At 28.7% G+C, this 18,165-nt stretch overlaps 5 protein-coding genes across 5 annotated transcripts, besides 3 other annotated features; 3 read left to right on the plus strand and 2 right to left on the minus strand.

Moving 5' to 3' along the window:
- Positions 1-3,000: 3,000 nt before the first annotated feature.
- On the plus strand, positions 3,001-3,668 carry TVAGG3_0986010 (uncharacterized protein; the record flags this gene model as incomplete). The annotated part of the gene is made up of 1 exon (XM_001582593.1): positions 3,002-3,634. One exon carries the CDS (start codon positions 3,002-3,004, stop codon positions 3,632-3,634), a length of 633 nt encoding a protein of 210 aa, XP_001582643.1.
- Positions 3,669-3,881: 213 nt separating this feature from the next.
- On the minus strand, positions 3,882-5,698 carry TVAGG3_0986020 (uncharacterized protein; the record flags this gene model as incomplete). The annotated part of the gene is made up of 1 exon (XM_001582592.1): positions 3,899-5,692. The coding sequence occupies one exon, from the start codon at positions 5,690-5,692 to the stop codon at positions 3,899-3,901; it is 1,794 nt and encodes a 597-aa protein (XP_001582642.1).
- Positions 5,699-6,367: 669 nt separating this feature from the next.
- Positions 6,368-6,926, minus strand: TVAGG3_0986030 (Silencing defective 2 N-terminal ubiquitin domain family; the record flags this gene model as incomplete). Its single annotated transcript, XM_001582591.1, has 1 exon — positions 6,375-6,923. The coding sequence occupies one exon, from the start codon at positions 6,921-6,923 to the stop codon at positions 6,375-6,377; it is 549 nt and encodes a 182-aa protein (XP_001582641.1).
- Positions 6,927-6,941: 15 nt separating this feature from the next.
- Positions 6,942-7,417, plus strand: TVAGG3_0986040 (classic zinc finger domain-containing protein; the record flags this gene model as incomplete). The annotated part of the gene is made up of 1 exon (XM_001582590.1): positions 6,975-7,367. The coding sequence occupies one exon, from the start codon at positions 6,975-6,977 to the stop codon at positions 7,365-7,367; it is 393 nt and encodes a 130-aa protein (XP_001582640.1).
- A 5,106-nt stretch (positions 7,418-12,523) lies between these two features.
- TVAGG3_0986050 (protein ubiquitination) lies at positions 12,524-13,060 on the plus strand (the record flags this gene model as incomplete). Its single annotated transcript, XM_001582588.1, has 1 exon — positions 12,524-13,060. The coding sequence occupies one exon, from the start codon at positions 12,524-12,526 to the stop codon at positions 13,058-13,060; it is 537 nt and encodes a 178-aa protein (XP_001582638.1).
- A 2,260-nt stretch (positions 13,061-15,320) lies between these two features.
- Positions 15,321-15,447: a mobile genetic element.
- A 1,335-nt stretch (positions 15,448-16,782) lies between these two features.
- Positions 16,783-16,954: a mobile genetic element.
- A 577-nt stretch (positions 16,955-17,531) lies between these two features.
- Positions 17,532-17,835: a mobile genetic element.
- Positions 17,836-18,165: the final 330 nt, after the last annotated feature.

Genomic DNA, 18,165 nt, shown 5'->3' on the forward strand with positions numbered 1-18,165 from the left:
TCCAAAATAGCATGAAAATTTTTTTTCATTTGAGCTCATTTTCTTTTGTTCTATTAACTAATACATGCAGTACAAGCTTGTTATACGTATTTAATAAGTAAGGTCTTAGGGAAATAATAAAAAAGAATTTTGCTATTAATTATATTAAACAATATTTATTTGTAATTTCGTGATAATTATATTTCTTATTACAAAGTAAAGGTATTTGATATAATGTTTGCCTTACAAAAATGTTTCCTTTGTCTTGCCACCATAGGTATTCTATTTTGTCACTTTTTGCGCCCGCCGTGACATGTATAATTATATTAAGGATGTCAATTCGGAAAATTGTTTTCGTTTTAGGAGAATATAATTTTCCGTTTGGAAAATTTAAAAAGTGAGACGCGCAGGATTCGAACTTTATTAAAAGTTGATTTAAATATATTCTAGTGTGGAATCTAAGGATAATATCATATTTAAAATAAGAATATACGAGTTTAGGTAGTTTTATTTTTTTCGATAAATTTGAGAGTATGTACGTTTAGGGCATCAAAAGTGTCAATTCGCTCAGCGAAAGCTGAGCTAGCTTCGTTCTCGAAAGAATAGGGAATTGACACATTCATATCATTTCAACAAAATTTGATCAAATTGAAATTCAATAAAATTCAATTCACTTCATATCCTTCAGTCAGTACATTGACATCCTTCTACATCACAATTATAACTCGGGCATCAATAGTTCTACAACTAACTCAGAAAAAAACAAGATTTTTACTTCCAGCTTACAGCTTTTAAAAAGTTTCGATGATAAAAATCACTCTACTCTTGTTTATAGATATGTGGTGATAGTAGGTAAACATATTCTTATCGATTTTAATAAAAATATTTGTACGAAAATCTGAGCCAATTAGAGAGTTATTCATAAAGTATATGATAATTATAATTACTTTATCTTTGTTTTATCTTTGAATAAACAATTTAATTTAAATTGCATAATATTTTTTGGTTGAAAGACAGGAAACTTAGTTGAGTTTGTATTATTTTTATCGTTTAATTCATCGTATCAGTGAGTGATCCAGATATTTAAGATATTTAGAAAAAAAATTATTAATTTGATTAACAAATTTTAATCAAAATAGCAAAAATCTATTTGATAGCTGTAAACAAACAATAATTTTTATTTCAAGCAAAATCACTTATTTTCATCTAAACGTATAAAATTGTCAATTTTATGAAAATAAATTGAAAATCTCATGAAATGTAAAGGAGAGTAATATTTTTTAATTTTCTTTTTTTCTTTGTCTCAAATATTTTCTGTTGGGAATTTTCTTGTTATCAAAAAATAATTTTAATATTTGTTTATTTCATTACATACAATAAAATTTTAAAAAACTCTATTTCTTCTCAAGAAAATTTTTTCCTTCATATGAAGAAACATTTTGTTCTCCATTTGATACTGAGTCTAAATCTCGATTTTTGAATTTTCTTCTTTCCAAATTTCTTTTTTCCAAATTAGAAGTTTAATTCAAATTTTCAATAGTTTATATATTTTCTCAAACCGTCTCAGATTTTCTCACTTTTTAGGGATTTTCTCTCAAAATATACAAAAATAGTAATATCAATACATGTGTCTAATATACTTTAAAACCATCGTGACAAAATTCAAAAACGAAGAGTTCTTCTCTCCAAATTTTTTTCAAAATCAAAAAAATGAGATAAAAAAGTACGTTTGGAAAATTCATTTTTAGCATTTTAGGAATTTTCTCACTTTTCTTCCAAATTGACATCCTTAATTATATTAGATCGAGACCTTTTTATTTCGAAAAAAATTTTTAGTAAACCTTTTTTCTTATGAAAACACAAAATTAGTGATAAAAATAGCATTAGTATAAATAACCTAATAACTTTAAATAAACTAAATCATCAATCGTTTATACGATATAATTTTTCTCTCAAAAACGCATCAAATTCCAATTTAAATGTTTCATTTTTCTTTTACATAAGATGTTAAATTCTAGTCATTCAAAAATTCACTAATAAAACTAATTACACATAACATAGATTTCATAATTAGACTCCTGTAAAAGTTTATTATCTCGAAGAAGCTCCAAATAACCAAAATGAGATAAGCATACAATTTTTGCCACAGAAATCTTCTGAACTGAGATTATTTCATTCCAACCTTGAAAAGTAACCATTGTCATTAAGAAATGAGCATATCTATTTGTATTTCTGGATTTAAATTTGTAATCATATTATATGTTAGGGTTGAATTACATGTGATTACGTGAAACTTCTTGCCATATTGTGTTTTGTTCACATAACCTCATTTTTAGGCAATCTTTGATAGATTGAATAGATAGCTAAAAGATGTCAATATAAATAATTATATTCAAATGTCCTAAGGATGTGAAATAATTATTTTGATTTGAAAATTTAATTTTTGCGTATGATTACTTGAAGATATAGGTCTTTATAAAAATTAGATTAAAGACTCAATGATTATTTCGGAATTGCTCATTCAATATTATTTTTTCATTAAATTCAACATGTACCAATGAAAATTACTGTAAGTATTAATAATTTTTATATCAAGATTGATTTAGCATAATAAAGGCATCTAATTGATATTAATTTTTGAAATTCGCAATTGGAAGATAAAAATAGAGAAATTAAGATGAACCTTAATATCTTTAGCTGTATTTTCATACGTAAACTACCGGGTATTGAATAATTATCAAATTCTCTATTTTTAACGTCAAAATGACAAAATCTAATTTAATTTACTCACTAAAGATTTAGATATATCTATCATTATATAATATTTAAATGAAGAGATAAGAGGATTATAAATTCAGAAAAATTAAAGAATATTTCCGAGTAATTTATCTAATTATGTGTCATTGAATATTTTTATAACTATATTTTAATTTTATATTTTATGATCGGAATTTGAAAGAAAATAAACGTCCAGTAATTCAAATTTATAAATTACTTGACGTTAGTCTACTTCATTTTTATAATGTTCTCTCGTTCTAGGAATGCTAAGCCACTCAGAACGGCATCAATCAAATTCGTCAAAGGTGGTGAGAACCTTGATATTGCTAACAACATAATGAATGTTGAAAATCAATTTTCGAAATCTCCAAAACCAGTAAGAACAAGGAAATCCCATACAATAAGCAATAAGAGAAGATCAGCCTCAATTGAGAAGATCTTTGAAAAGCAGAAACAAGTCACTACAAAGCTAAAAGAAGATCTTCAAAAGCATCTTGAAGAATTGAGATACAAAGAGCAAGTTTTGAGGAATAATTGCCCATTGTCACCATCAGAATTACCTCCTCCACCACCGCCACCACCTACATCTCCAAGGAAAGAATACGTTCTTGTTACATCAAGAACTAAAAAGGAATCACAAACTTTGATGCCAGTAAAGAAGATTGATGGCACAAATTATTACGTAACTATTGAAGACATCTCGAATGTCAAAACTGGGCTTCGCAAAGTCGAAAAAGAGCCACCAACTCCAAAACGTAAATCAGATGATGATATCTTGGATTTATTGGAAGATAAACTCACACAGATCAGAAGCAACAATTTAATTTCAGATGATGAATGCATTGAGGAGTTAAGCGAAGAAAGCGCAGATTGGTAAGCGGATATAATATTTTTATTTTATATTTTTTTCGGTGTGATATCAATTTTTAAACTTTTTTAAGTTTCAAATCTAGATTTTATGAAAATTCTTTTAGTTTGGCGCCGAAATGTGCTAATTTCCAATCATAGCAACATAAAGAGATAGAATCATAAACAAGGCAGCGAATTAACATGATATTTAAATGAGAATTCAATAATATCTAATTAATTCCAGAAAATATAGCAATAAATGTTAATTACAGGAAAAAATAAAACATCATTTTTAGTTAAAGTCATCCTCGAAGTTAAGTTCGTTATCAGGATCAGCATTGTCCTTCTTATCGTCATCCATAACAAAATCACCACCTTCATTAACATCACCACCCATATCAGGTAGAGGTGGCGCTATTTCGTCTTCGAGTTCAAAGTTATCTGCGTCATCATCTTGCTTATCAACTTTAAACTTCGGATTTTCTTCTGTTGTGATTGGAGTGTATACGTTTTCTGGTGGCGGTTGATTTCCTTCGTCTTCTTGCTTGACATCTGCATCATCATTCATTTCGAAGTTTCCTTCATCATTTTGAACTTCAAAGTTCTCATCATTATCATTCTTAGTATCATTATCTGCTTTTTCTTCAGCGTTGTCATTAATTTCGAAATTATTATCATCTTCTTTAGATTCGAAATCATCATCAGCCTTTGATTCGAAGTCATCGTCATTCTTTACATCAGCATTATCATCATCAACGATATCATCAACTTTATCTTTGACAGCTTCTCCAATTGAAAGACTTGGCTTCTTTTCTTCTCTTGGAGATTGTTTCTTTGGTGTCCTTGATGGTGATTTTGTTTGTGGTGATTGTACTTTCGATGAGCCTTTTGCTGTTGGTACTTTTTCTGGAGTCTTGGCCGGGGAAGGAGTTTTTGCAGGGGGAGCATCGGCCTCCTCCAGTTTTTCTTCTTCCTCCTCAGCTTTTTGCTTTTTAGCGGCTTCTTCAGCTTCTTTTTGTTGTCTTTCTGCTTCTTCTGCTTCCTTCCTAAGTTTCTCAGCTTCGGCTTTGTCTTTTTCGCCTTGAACAATTTCTTCAATATTTTCTGGAATCTTTGGACGAAGATTATCAGCTTTTCCTGTTAATCCAAGTTCCTGATACATATTGAATGCTTCGTAATATAAACAAACTGCTTTTGTATTAATTTGTGGCTCATTTGATAAAATATCATTTGAAGACTCTGTATTTTGTTTTGGCGGTACACTTTTCTCTTCATTCTGTGCATGCTCAACAAGAACATCTGCAATTTGTTCGGTGGATTTATTTTCGCTCTGATTCTTCAAAATCGTTATTGCGTTTTCATAAAATTGTGAAGCGTTTTGATATTTACGGTTTGTAGAACTTGCACGAGCTTTTAGAATTGTAACGCGGAAGTCTTTATCGAAATCATCTTGCTGAGGTATTTTTGAGGCAATTGAAACAGCTGAGTGTAACTTGGAGGAAATATCGCGTGGTTTGGCATCTCTTTGATTTAACAGTAATAATGCATTGTCGTAATATGACTCTGCACATTCAATATCGATATTATAAGCAAGATCTTGTTCTTCTTTCATGGATTCCTGTATTGATTCGCTCTGTTCCATCTGCTTAGCTTTAGTAAGATGACGAATTGCAGATGCTGGACGATCGTTGTGATGATAATGATATCCAAGCTGATAAAGTGATTTTAATAATTCTATTGAAGATTCTCCATGAACTATGAAATTTAATGCTTTTTGTTTAACAAGTAACTCGAGTTTTTCCTTGTATTCCATTTCTCCATCGCCAGAAAGCTGATTTGAGACACCTTCTAATTTTTCTTCAGGTGTTGTCTTATCAACTTCTGCATCAGGATGCTCTTTGAAATATCTTGCAACATATGATTCGTTTTTCTCTAGAGGCGGGGCTTTGGTTGGATTTGATTGTGAAAGTCTGTAGCAAGCGCTATCCATTTCCTTAGCACTTCTTCTTGGAACTGGTCTTACATTTTCTTGCTTTGTAGTTGCTCCAGATCTTCGATTCTGTTCACCAGCCGCTTGCTCACTCATTTCTTGCACGTTATTTCAGATTTACAAAATAATCGTCATGAAATAATATAAGGGGGAATAAATTAAATATTGTGGGGAACTTCAATATGAGCAAAAGAATTCAAGGGCAAGGGAGTACAAAACCTACACTCAATTCACCAAATAACAACACGAATATTAATCAGCAAAACGAACAAAATGATGACGATTATGCTTTGATTCCCGTAGATTTATATTATAATTTGTGCATAAAGTATTTTCAACTTAAAGATTCATTTAAAAAATCGCAAGAGAATTAAATTCCGTTTCAAAATACTTACCTTTTTGGGAAAATCCTTAAACTCCAATTCTTGTTTGATTTTATCTTACTTATAAGTCTCCAACTCTAAAATGTTCTTAATATTGAATAAAATACTATTTGTTTTTTTTTACTTATTGCATTCAATTCACTTTATCACATTTTTTTTATCTCAGTAATGATATCATGGACACCAACTGCAATACCTGGTAGATTGCAAACATGTGACCCCAAAAGAAATATAAAAACTCTTTTTAAAGATTTATATTTTTATTAGCATACGGAATTCTTATTTTGTGAAACCGTGTGTAATGAAAAATGTTATATTACTACAACAATAATATGAATTTATTCGAATCGAATGAAATAATGAAAAAAAAAATATTAATAGAATACAAAGCATTTTCAATCTTCATTTTCATCATCACTATCTGATTCATCTAGAATGTCGTCAATATTAATATTTGTGAAAACATTTTCTTCTTTTACTGACTGTCTTTCAGGAAGTTTATTTTCAAAAGCAAACTCCATAGATTTGACGACCATTTCTTTTGTATCATTCTCTCTCTCTGTAAGTAATTGGATTTCTTTTTCTTTATTTGTTTTAAGTCTTAATTCTTTGTTTGCATTCTTGATATTTTCTCTTTCTTCTATCTTTTGTTTAAGTTCTTCTATTCTTTTCTTTGCTTTAAGTGTTCCGATTCTTTTTCCGCCTAATGTTCGGCATGAATCTTTAAATCTAGGAAGTCTTCTAGATCTTCTTTCACCTTCTCTCTTAATTGCACGACCAAAATTTCCTTTACCACCATTGCATCTAAATCTAATTTCTATAATTCCATGATTATTAATGGTATAGTATGAATTTGGTGAAATGGAAAACCTTTCTAGCAGTATTTGGCCAATATCTCTCGTAGAATCATATGAAAAATATTTGTTGAATAGCCTAAAAGTCATAAAATAATCAAATTAAATTTGTAAAATCGTCACTTTTTAATATCATTAAAAATGAGCGAAGAGCCACATCCAAAGCAAATCTTTTTTGTCAGCTGGAAACAACACAAGTTAGAGTTAGCCAAAGAACGCATTCATGAAATTGCAGGAAGTTTTATTGACGAAATTATCTTCAATACAATTATTGACTACTGCAGAGTAGAGCACGGTTTTCCAGGTGCCTTGAAATTGAGCGATATGATAGTAAATAATCCTGTTCTCCCAACAACAACTGCAAACTTCGATCAAATTACGTTTGATAATAACGACAACCAAAGAAGATCAGCTAAATGCCCTGTTTGCAACGACACAGTTGATGCAAGACTTTTTACATCTCATCTTGAGACATGCATCAGAAAATGCAATCCGTTAGAAGTTGCAATCAAAATTGCAAAGAAAGAAGATTGATCAATCACATATTTACAGCGTTATTTAAAATAAATGTATGTTTGCTAACAAAATAACTTATTTATATAAACTATTGTTAAATTTTCAAAATTTATTTTGAGCAATTTCCAAGGGAAGATATTTATTGGATCTAATAATGGGAATGATGCTGTTCCATTCTCTTTTTCTGTTTGAGCGTAAATTTTTGACAAGAGCATCATGAATAAGCATGAGTAGACTAAGTTGATTTCATGATCTTATTATAAATGAAAATCATAAATTGTTTTCAAATATAAATATTTTTATTCTGAAATTTAATACTGAATGAGCAAATGTTATCCTTTTTGCAGCGGCAATCGTTTCCACACTTGCAACATTCGTTGCAGTGGCATTCCTGCTGGAGACACTCGCATTCAGTATTAAAATGGCAGGTTCCGGAAATGTATTCTTTGGCTAACATTTATGACAGTTTACAAATCATATTTGACACTTTACAAGTCCCCAGAGTTCGAAAATTATTTGGTCGGGTCCCCAATTGTCCCCCAAGAGACATCCTTATTTAGAGCTAATATCTACATCAGATATCTATCCAAAAACAATAGAAAGAAAGCTAAGAGTGAGATGGCATTTTTTAACACCAAAAGTGCTACAGCTAAATTTTACAAAGCATGTCAAGTTCAGAGCAGCCAAAAAATGAAAATTGGTGCACTTACAGTGACCTTAAGCCAATTAAAGTATTCGAGTACCCAGATCAAGCATCAAAAATCATTTGGAGGGTCAATCCCAATAATATTTTACAAATATCTTCACAAATTATCGAATTAATAACAGCAGACAAAATAACTATCCAAATGGCATTTTATTTGATTGATATTATTTCACAAATTCGTGTTAAAGATACCCTATATTTCCAACTCTTGGAAAATTTTCATGACCCCCCTACCCAGGGTCCTAAAATGGGTATTTTCCTCACACAGACACCGTGGTTTTTTGAGCCGGGAAATAAATAGCGCAGACAGTTTCTACATATAGAGACATGCTTATACTTAGAGTTTGACGGGAATCTAAAGTGATTTTTTTCTGCATCGCGAAATCTAATGCAATCTCAAAATCATGAAGAAACTGCGAATCGGAGCGCAATTTTTTAATATGTTAATATATAAATGTACCCCTACTACTGCAAATGCTTCAAATGAAAATCTAAGAAATCAGATTAATTTGATCACATTAGTATAGTATTGGTCAAACCAAAAACTCATATGTTGATATATAGCCTATGGATATTCATATTATCTACTTTTCATTGAATTACATAAGATTTAATAATCTCATAAATATTCTTTTTAATTTTCCGAATTCCGTGTGCATTTAGATTGCCCATACCTGTATATAATAATTCTAGAATGGTTTGGTTAGATATTAAGTTTTTTAGATTAATATTTTAACATTTTGATAAAACAAGCATTTGTTCCATTTTAGAATCGCCATTGAACTCTGGTTTGACTAACATGATGTTGTATGATCAAATAAATTCTAACTTCATGAGATAAATTTTGAAATTAGAAAATGCGATATCTGACTCAAATATTTATATGAACACATTTAACATTCAATGATAAACTAAAGTACTATACAGCAGATTCGATTTGGCTTATATTTTATATAATCAACAAATAATCCTATAAAATTGTGCTATTCACGTTGCTCAAAGATGTATTGAACATTCCCTACTTGTGTATTGATAAAATTAGATATAGATTCTAATGTAAATCGATATTTTGAAAATTCATATATATTTTGTCTTGGTTTGGCATTTGATCGTGTTGAAACCGGAATTGCAATATATATCATCTAAATATATAACTATCAAAATATGAGCTATAGATTTTTAAATTATTCTCCTGAATATGAGTGACTAACATAATTATATTGAATTGAGTAGTAAGAATCATAAATATTAGAATCTGACGATAATTTATTATAACTTTATATAGGAACAAGATTATAAATGATGATGAAAATAAAGATTAAATTTAAATCTGAAAATTTGAAAACATTAAGTGTATATGATAGCATTACAAAATTAAATTTTATGTGGAAGAGGAAATAAAGGAATTAGAAGTATTATGAGAAAATAAATATAAAAAACAAGATTCTATTAAATGAGTTAATTTATAGAAAGGAATAACAGTGTGAATGTAGTAAATGAATGTTTTCATGATGTATTATTGAAATCTTAAGTTTTGTTAAGAAGATAATAAGGGAATCAAATTTTGTATAAGGAAGTTTGACCGACAAGAGTGTATTGTGCACTCTTGTCGGTCTGCATGTCTCATTCCGGGAGACATTGTCACTGCATGTCTCCCAGAATGAGACAATCTTCCGCATTCATAACTTGAATGCGGAAGTTTGACCGACAAGAGTGCACAATACACTCTTGTCGATCTAAATGTATCTTACAATCAAAGACACTTTCATACAATCTTTTCGAAGTTAAAAAAAAAAATTTAATTATTTCTTTCTTTTGTTTATTAAATCGCCTTACTCACGTACTAATCTCTTTTAGAGACTCTATCGAGCTATCCCCACATATAAACCTGTGACAATAATACATATTTACTCTCTTCATATTCTGATCTCATGACACATTATCGCAAAAACTATAATTATACAACACATCTCATAAAGTCTCATTTTAGCCCTATCTAAGCGTTCAAAACCTATTTTCCACACGTAATCTGATTCTTCTGGCTCCGCTGATTCGATTTCTGCTGTCAGATCGTGAAAATAGATATAATCTGAACTTTTGAATTCATACATTTTTGGAAAAAATTGAATTTTCAAAAAAAAGAGCTTATTTAGGTATGAACCTGAAGAGAAATTTTAAGGAAAATATTAAGTTGTGCAATTTGCATTTATCTCTTTATGTGATGCATATTTTCACGATCTGACAGCAGAAATCGAATCAGCGGAGCCAGAAGAATCAGATTACGTGTGGAAAATAGGTTTTGAACGCTTAGATAGGGCTAAAATGAGACTTTATGAGATGTGTTGTATATTATAGTTTTTGCGATAATGTGTCATGAGATCAGAATATGAAGAGAGTAAATATGTATTATTGTCACAGCGTTTATATGTGGGGATAGCTCGATAGAGTCTCTAAAAGAGATTAGTACGTGAGTAAGGCGATTTAATAAACAAAAAGAAAGAAATAATTAAATTTTTTTTTAACTTCGAAAAGATTGTATGAAAGTGTCTTTGATTGTAAGATACATTTAGATCGACAAGAGTGTATTGTGCACTCTTGTCGGTCAAACTTCCGCATTCAAGTTATGAATGCGGAAGATTGTCTCATTCTGGGAGACATGCAGTGACAATGTCTCCCGGAATGAGACATGCAGACCGACAAGAGTGCACAATACACTCTTGTCGGTCGAAGTTTTGCAATCGCGTTGTGATTGCAAAAGATTGTGCTATTCCTGCATATTTTCTACGAGCCTGCTTCATAAAATTGAATCCTTCTATCCAAATTAAATGCGATTTCGCTAATCTTTCATCTAAAATCACTAATCAGAAGCATATTGCAAGTTAACTTGAACCGGCATGTTCCTCCTATCCTGTCTTTCAGTTCTTTCTATCAGCCATGGTTCACAAGGAGGAGAGCTTTGCGCACAATCAGACATAAGATTGCGGCAGAGGAACCGGGAAGAGAGCAGCTTGAAGCGGTAAGATGTCCGAATGCTGTCTCCCAGGTGTATCTGTCAGGCAAAGTTCACAAGGAGGAGAGCTTTGCGCACAATCAAACAGAAGATTGCGGCAGAGGAACCGGGAAGAGAGCAGCTTGAAGCGGTAAGCTGTTTTCAAGTCTTTAGTTAACAAACTTTAACAAAAGACATCTAAAAAATTTGAAATAATTGCAAAATAATGCCGTCAGGTAATGCGCACCTAAGGGAGGTGTTTTGCGGGAGCTGGGGGTATCTTGGTGAGTACTCAGGAGGCCAAGAAGGGCACCCCAACCGACATTTTGCTGACGCATTGTGTAAGCAACCATTCTGATAACCGCTCAAACCGTCGGGACAAAATAATTTATGAAATTATAAGTCATCTTTCTAATACATATTTTTGGAAGGGCGTAAGATACGCCAACTTAAAATATTATTAAATATGAGAAAATCGCTCAACAAAAAAACAATTCTTTCAAAAGTTTAAAATTTATCTTTCTAATACATATTTTTGGAAGGGCGTAAGATACGCCAACTTAAATATATTATTAAATATGAGAAAATCGCTCAACAAAAAAACAATTCTTTCAAAAAGTTTGACATTGATCTTTCTAATACATATCCTATGGAAGGAGTTTACATTCACAAAATAAAAACCAGTTCAAAATCTTATTACTCCTTGAATTAAAATCATTTAATTTCAAATCCATTCCAAATCCTTAAATCTGTATTAAAATCATTTTGCCAACAACCAACACAATACAAATTACATTTCCATATATCTTCTTGTCCATTTTAATTTTTTATCTCATTTTATTTAATTTTATTTAAAGCATATAGACATCGAGATCCTTTACACATAGTTATATAAAAGTCAAATACATAATAAATTCTTAATTCTAGAGATATCTCAAAATCTCAATTTTTTAATTTAAAATACCTTTCATTTTTCACAGTACGATCACAACAAACAAGCCATTTACTAATTAACACATATAAGAAAAATATCAAATTACAAAACAACTTTCAATATCATTCGCATCGAATTCTATTTTTTCATAATTATCAACTACATGTTATTATATAATATATGTCGGCGCATATTCCACTCTATACAAGTGTCAGACACACTCACACAAAGCTGTGAGATTCATACCTCTATCAGTAGGACTTCTCAAATCAAGAACACATATGTTTCACTATCGCACATCTGTGTAGGATCTAATTAACCCTTTGGACTGGTACTTCAAAATTTGATAATTTGATAATTTCATGTGATATCATCATTTGCCTTTAAAACAACTGTGCGTTAAACTAGACACGTTTCTCTATCATAATGCAAAATATCAAAGTTTGGGAGACTCCCAAAGTGTCTGAAACTGATCATAAGGGTGAAAAACCGTTTTCCAGAAGTTGGGAACGTAGGGTATTAAATTATTTTCAGAACTTTATCAAATGATATCAGACGAATTTTCATACATCTATGAACCGAAAAATAATAGATTAGAAAGTATGTATTTCGGTAATTTGTATTCGACAGAATCTCCTTTATACTATATTGCAGGGGACAAAGTTGATGAACTTAAATCGAAATTCCCAAAACTTGATATTAATAAAAGCCTTAATGATATCACACTACTTGACTGTGCAATTAAATATGGATCAGAGTTGTGTTTCAATTATTTGAAAAATTTAGGAGCTAACTACACTTCTAACTCCGAAAAATATGCTGTTCAAGGCGGAAATAAAGATATTTTTATGCAAATGATAGAAGATGGTGAATCATTTGATAACATGATTAATACAGCATTGAAATATCGAAACTATGAAATTGCTGATTATCTTAAATCAAATTTTGGGCAAACTTTTGATTCAATAGCAGAAAGTATGTATTTCGGTAATTATGATATTGCATCTTATTTACTTACTAATGGAGCAGATATCAACAAACTTTATAATCTTTTTCTTTTCATATTTATCATTGTTTTATGAAATTCACTTTCTCTTCATATTTATCAATGTTTTATGTCATTCTCTTTCTCTTCATATTTATCAATGTTTTATGAAATTCTCTTTCTCTTCATATTAATCAATGTTTTATAACATTCTTTTTCTCTTCATATTTATTATTGTTTTATGAAATTCTCTTTCTTTCCATATTTATTATTGTTTTATGAAATTCTCTTTCTTTCCATATTTATCATTGTTTTATGAAATTCTCTTCCCCTTCATATTTATCATTGTTTTAATACGTTCTCTCTATATTAATGAATACCCTCTTAGTATTGCCATCAAAGCTAAATCAATAGAAATTGTCTGATTCCTAGTTGAGCATGGTGCTGATGTTAACATGAGACTTATTCTCTTTCTTTTCATATTTATCAATGTTTTATATTATTCTCCTTCTTTTCATATTTACCATTTCTTCTCAGATTTATCATTGTTTTATGAAATTCTCTTCCTCTTCATATTTATCATTGTTTTATGAAATTCTCTTCCTCTTCATATTTATCATTGTTTTATGAAATTCTCTTTCTCTTCATATTTATCATTGTTTTATGAAATTCTCTTTCTCTTCATATTTATCATTGTTTAATTACATTTTCTTTCTCTTCATATTTATCATTGTTTTTTCGCATTTTCGTTCTTTTTATATTTATCATTGTTTTATTGGACTCTCTTTCTTTTTATATTTATCATTGTTTTATCTCATTCTCTTTCTTTTTATATTTATCATTATTTTATTACATCCTCTTTCTTCTCAGATTTATCATTGTTTTATGAAATTCTCTTTCTTTTCATATTTATCATTGTTTTATAGGATTCTCTTTCTTTTCATATTTATCAATTTTTTATTACATTCTCTTTCATTTCACATTTCTCAATATTTTATTTCATTCTCTTTCTTTTTATATTTATCAATTAATTATACCATTCTCTTTCTTTCAATATTTATCATTGCTTTAAAAAATTCTCTTCCTCTTCATATTTATCAATGTTTTATGAAATTCTCTCGATATTAATCAATGTCCTCTTAGTATTGCGATCAATACGAAATCAATAGAAATTGTCCAATTCTTAGTTGAACATGGTGCTGATGTTAACATGAAACTAATTCTCTTTCTTATCATATTCATTATTACTTTATGACATTATCTTTCTTTCCATATTTATCAATATTTTATGACATTCTCTTTCTTTCCATATTAATTAATGTTTAATGAAATTCATTTTATTTTAATATTTATCATTGTTTTTTTACATTCTCCTTTTTATCATATTTCTCATTGTTTTATGAAAGTCTCCTTCTCTTCATATTTTTCATTGTTTTTTCACATTCTCTTTCTTTTTATATTTATCATTGTTTTATCAAATTCTATTTCTTTTTATTATTATCATTGTTTGATATAATTCTCTTTCTTTCAATATTTATCAATGTTTTATTACATTCTCTTTATATTTATATTTATCAATGTTTTATGAAATTCTCACGATATTAATCAATGCCCTCTTGGTATTGCCATCAAAGCTAAATCAATAGAAATTGTCCGATTCCTAGTTGAGCATGGTGCTGATGTTAACATGAGACTTATTCTTTTTCTTTTCATATTTATCAATGTTTTATAAAATTCTCTTTCTTTTCATATTTATCATTGCTTTATTCCATTCTCTTTCTTTTCATATTCATTAATGTTTTATTACATTCTCTTTCTTCTCAGATTTATCAATGTTTTATGGAATTCTCTTTCTTCTCATATTTATCATTGCTTAATGACATTCTCTCAATTTTAATAAATGTCCTCTTAGTATTGCCATCAAAATTAAAGCAACAAATATTATCCAATTCTTAGTTGAACATGGTGCTACAAATGTCTAATAACTCTTTTTCCAATAGCATTATTCTATATTGAAAAAATATAGTAGTGTTGCTATTTTTGAAGAATAAACATCTCATAATAATTTAATGTTAATTCAATAATTGAAAATACTCTTTCCGATCTAGACTCTCAAAACATTTAAAATATAACCCAGTATGAGACAATGATGATATATAGAATATTTATTGGATCGCTGTAACAATAAGTAAACTAAAGGCTACTTTTTTTCATTCCTTATAGTTTATAAGATATAAAAAAAATTGTATTCAGAACCGAAATGTCCCATTCCCAATAGGAAATAATCAGTACCTCATGGCCTACAATTCCCCTTTTGAGACTTCCAAACTTTGATTTATTTTTATCTTATCTTGACATTAATGGTGCACTTATGCCCATCCGACTTTAATTCAAATTTTTGACAACTGGCGTGAATCGTCATTGAAAATTAACCTTAAACATTTGAAATGAAGACCATGTCATAGAGGCGTAAGTGCGTCCTTAATGTCAATATAAAATAAAAATAAACCATTTTTGGAATGAAAAGAGGATTCATTTTTTCACCCAAAAGAGTGGCACCTGAGTATATTGTTTCTGCTTTATCTGATCATTGAAACGGAATTGTTTCACGTTATTAGTATGAAATAATGATATACTAGGGATTAAAGAATTTTAATAATGTAGATGTGGTACTTGACCCACAAAGAGCGAGAGAGATTATCTTACTTTGGCTAATACTGAAGTTATCTGTATTTAAATTTAAAGCAATCTTTGTTTGATAAAACAAATGAAGTTGCAATATTTTTCAAATAATCTATTAATAATCTCTCTGAAATCATCAATAAAATAAAATCTAAGGGTTATCCTGTAGGTGCAAAAAATGCGCAAAAACGATTATTTTGAATTGAATTTGCGCAAAATTTGCGCATTTTAAAATATTTCCGTGTGACGATTATTGAATTTTAGAGATACATTCATATTATGATTTGTATTGACTTTCATTAATTAATAATAATAAAAGAAAAATGTGATAAGATTAATAATATATTCTATATGGGAGATATGACTCAGATCTAAAGTTTTGGTAGAATATAAAAAATTTAATGGGGAAAATTTAGAGATATTCAATTGATATTTCATGGTCTGTTATAAAAACAAATAAACTATTGGGATATCATAGTTATTTGCATTATCTTTGGATTCGCTCTTAATGAGATATTTCTATCTTTTCCAAATTATGGTATATTCATATGTTGATTATATCAGTTAAATATAAATAGAATGTTAATGATTATATTTTAATTGAATAGCTGTAGTTTGCTACTTAAACACAATAATTGAAGCATTATATTGAATTTGCAATATTATACCAAATAGATGATACATTATATCAATACTAGCGAAGATAATATATATTATAAAACATAAAGCATAAATTGCTTTATTAATTTCAAATAATTTAGCAAAAGTGCAAATAAATAGTAATTAACTTGAATAGTGTTATGTTCTATATATCTATATCACATGTAGTCGTTTTTTTGAGAAATAAATTAGAATCTGATACTGTTTGCTAGTTTGTGAAAAAAATTCAGATGACTCATTGAATTTAATTTAAATTTCAATAAAAATTATCGTAGTTCGAAATTTTTATATTTAATAAATCAAAGCTTCTATTTAATATTACAACGAAAATAAAAAATTGACATTTTCGATTTTTTCATAAGAATATTTTTTACGTTAATTGGAAGCCATTTTTTAAACGTACACTTCATTCAGCCAAACGCTCTAATTTTGCTATTATTTCAAGTTAGGGTATTTTGTACTGAGGAAGATAATCGTTTTGTAAACTCAGTTTGTAAAATTCGAACTACTTTTTTCTCGATGCAATAAATCAAACTACAAGTTTACTAAATGAGTTTACAAATGTAAAGCATATCCCAATCCTTTACATTTGTAAACTCAGTTTGTAAAATTCGAACTACTTTTTTCTCGATGCAAATAATATTATCTAAATTTCTGAAATACCAGAATATATTTAAACTCCATCATATTTCTATTTAAACTTGCTAATATATTTTCCATTATCTAGTGTTTTTATTTTTTAATCTAATGAATTAATGAATTAAATGATTGAATTCATAATAAAATTGGATTATTAATAAATTTAGGAAGATTTGGTTTACTCAAAAAAATTCATTTTACATCTTATAATGAAAAATTTGTAGTTTTTCATTTCAAATTTTGATTTTTAAAAATTTTTTGGAATTTATTTTCGATAAAAATAATTACTAATCATAAATATTTCTCAACATACTATTGTTTTTAAAATAAATAATTTGTCAATTCAACGTTTTATCGAGTTTTAGTTTTTAATGGATGCAATTCTTTATAAATGAATATGATCCAATTCAAAAACGATAACTTTTCTGATCATAATTTAGATAAACTCTCCAAATACTCAGCATTAAAGAACAGTTCCTCCAATACCCACTTTCCATTCTTTGAAGATATTGCAGGAATTGATCTTCAAATTAATACCATTCCAAATACACGTTTCATATATGTAGGACATACAAAATTAAGATAGCTTAAAGAGTAATTTTTCCAAGATCTTCCAAAATTTGGAAGATCTTGGAAAAATTACTCTTTAAGATACTGTATTTATGCATCTTTGGTACTCAATAATGGAAATTTTGATATTACTGCTCATTAAAGAGCAGTTTTTCCATGGTCTTCCATATCTTAGAAGATCTTGGATAAATTGCTCTTTAAGAGACTGTACTTATGTAATTTCGATGTATAGTAGTAAGATTGTAATCGATTCAGTACATTGAAGACCAGTTTTTCTACGATCTTCTGAATCTTAGAAGATCTTGGTGAAATCACTCTTAATATTTAAATAATACATCAATATAAGTCGCATTAAGGCAAGTTTTGGGATGAAATATCATAAAAATCTCAGAAGATGTACGTTTAAAAAATGGCTTCCAATTAACGTAAAAAATATTCTTATGAAAAAATCGAAAATGTCAATTTTTTATTTTCGTTGTAATATTAAATAGAAGCTTTGATTTATTAAATATAAAAATTTCGAACTACGATAATTTTTATTGAAATTTAAATTAAATTCAATGAGTCATCTGAATTTTTTTCACAAACTAGCAAACAGTATCAGATTCTAATTTATTTCTCAAAAAAACGACTACATGTGATATAGATATA

This window comes from Trichomonas vaginalis, chromosome I, assembly GCF_026262505.1.
Source record: "Trichomonas vaginalis G3 chromosome I, whole genome shotgun sequence".
Lineage (NCBI taxonomy): Eukaryota > Parabasalia > Trichomonadida > Trichomonadidae > Trichomonas > Trichomonas vaginalis.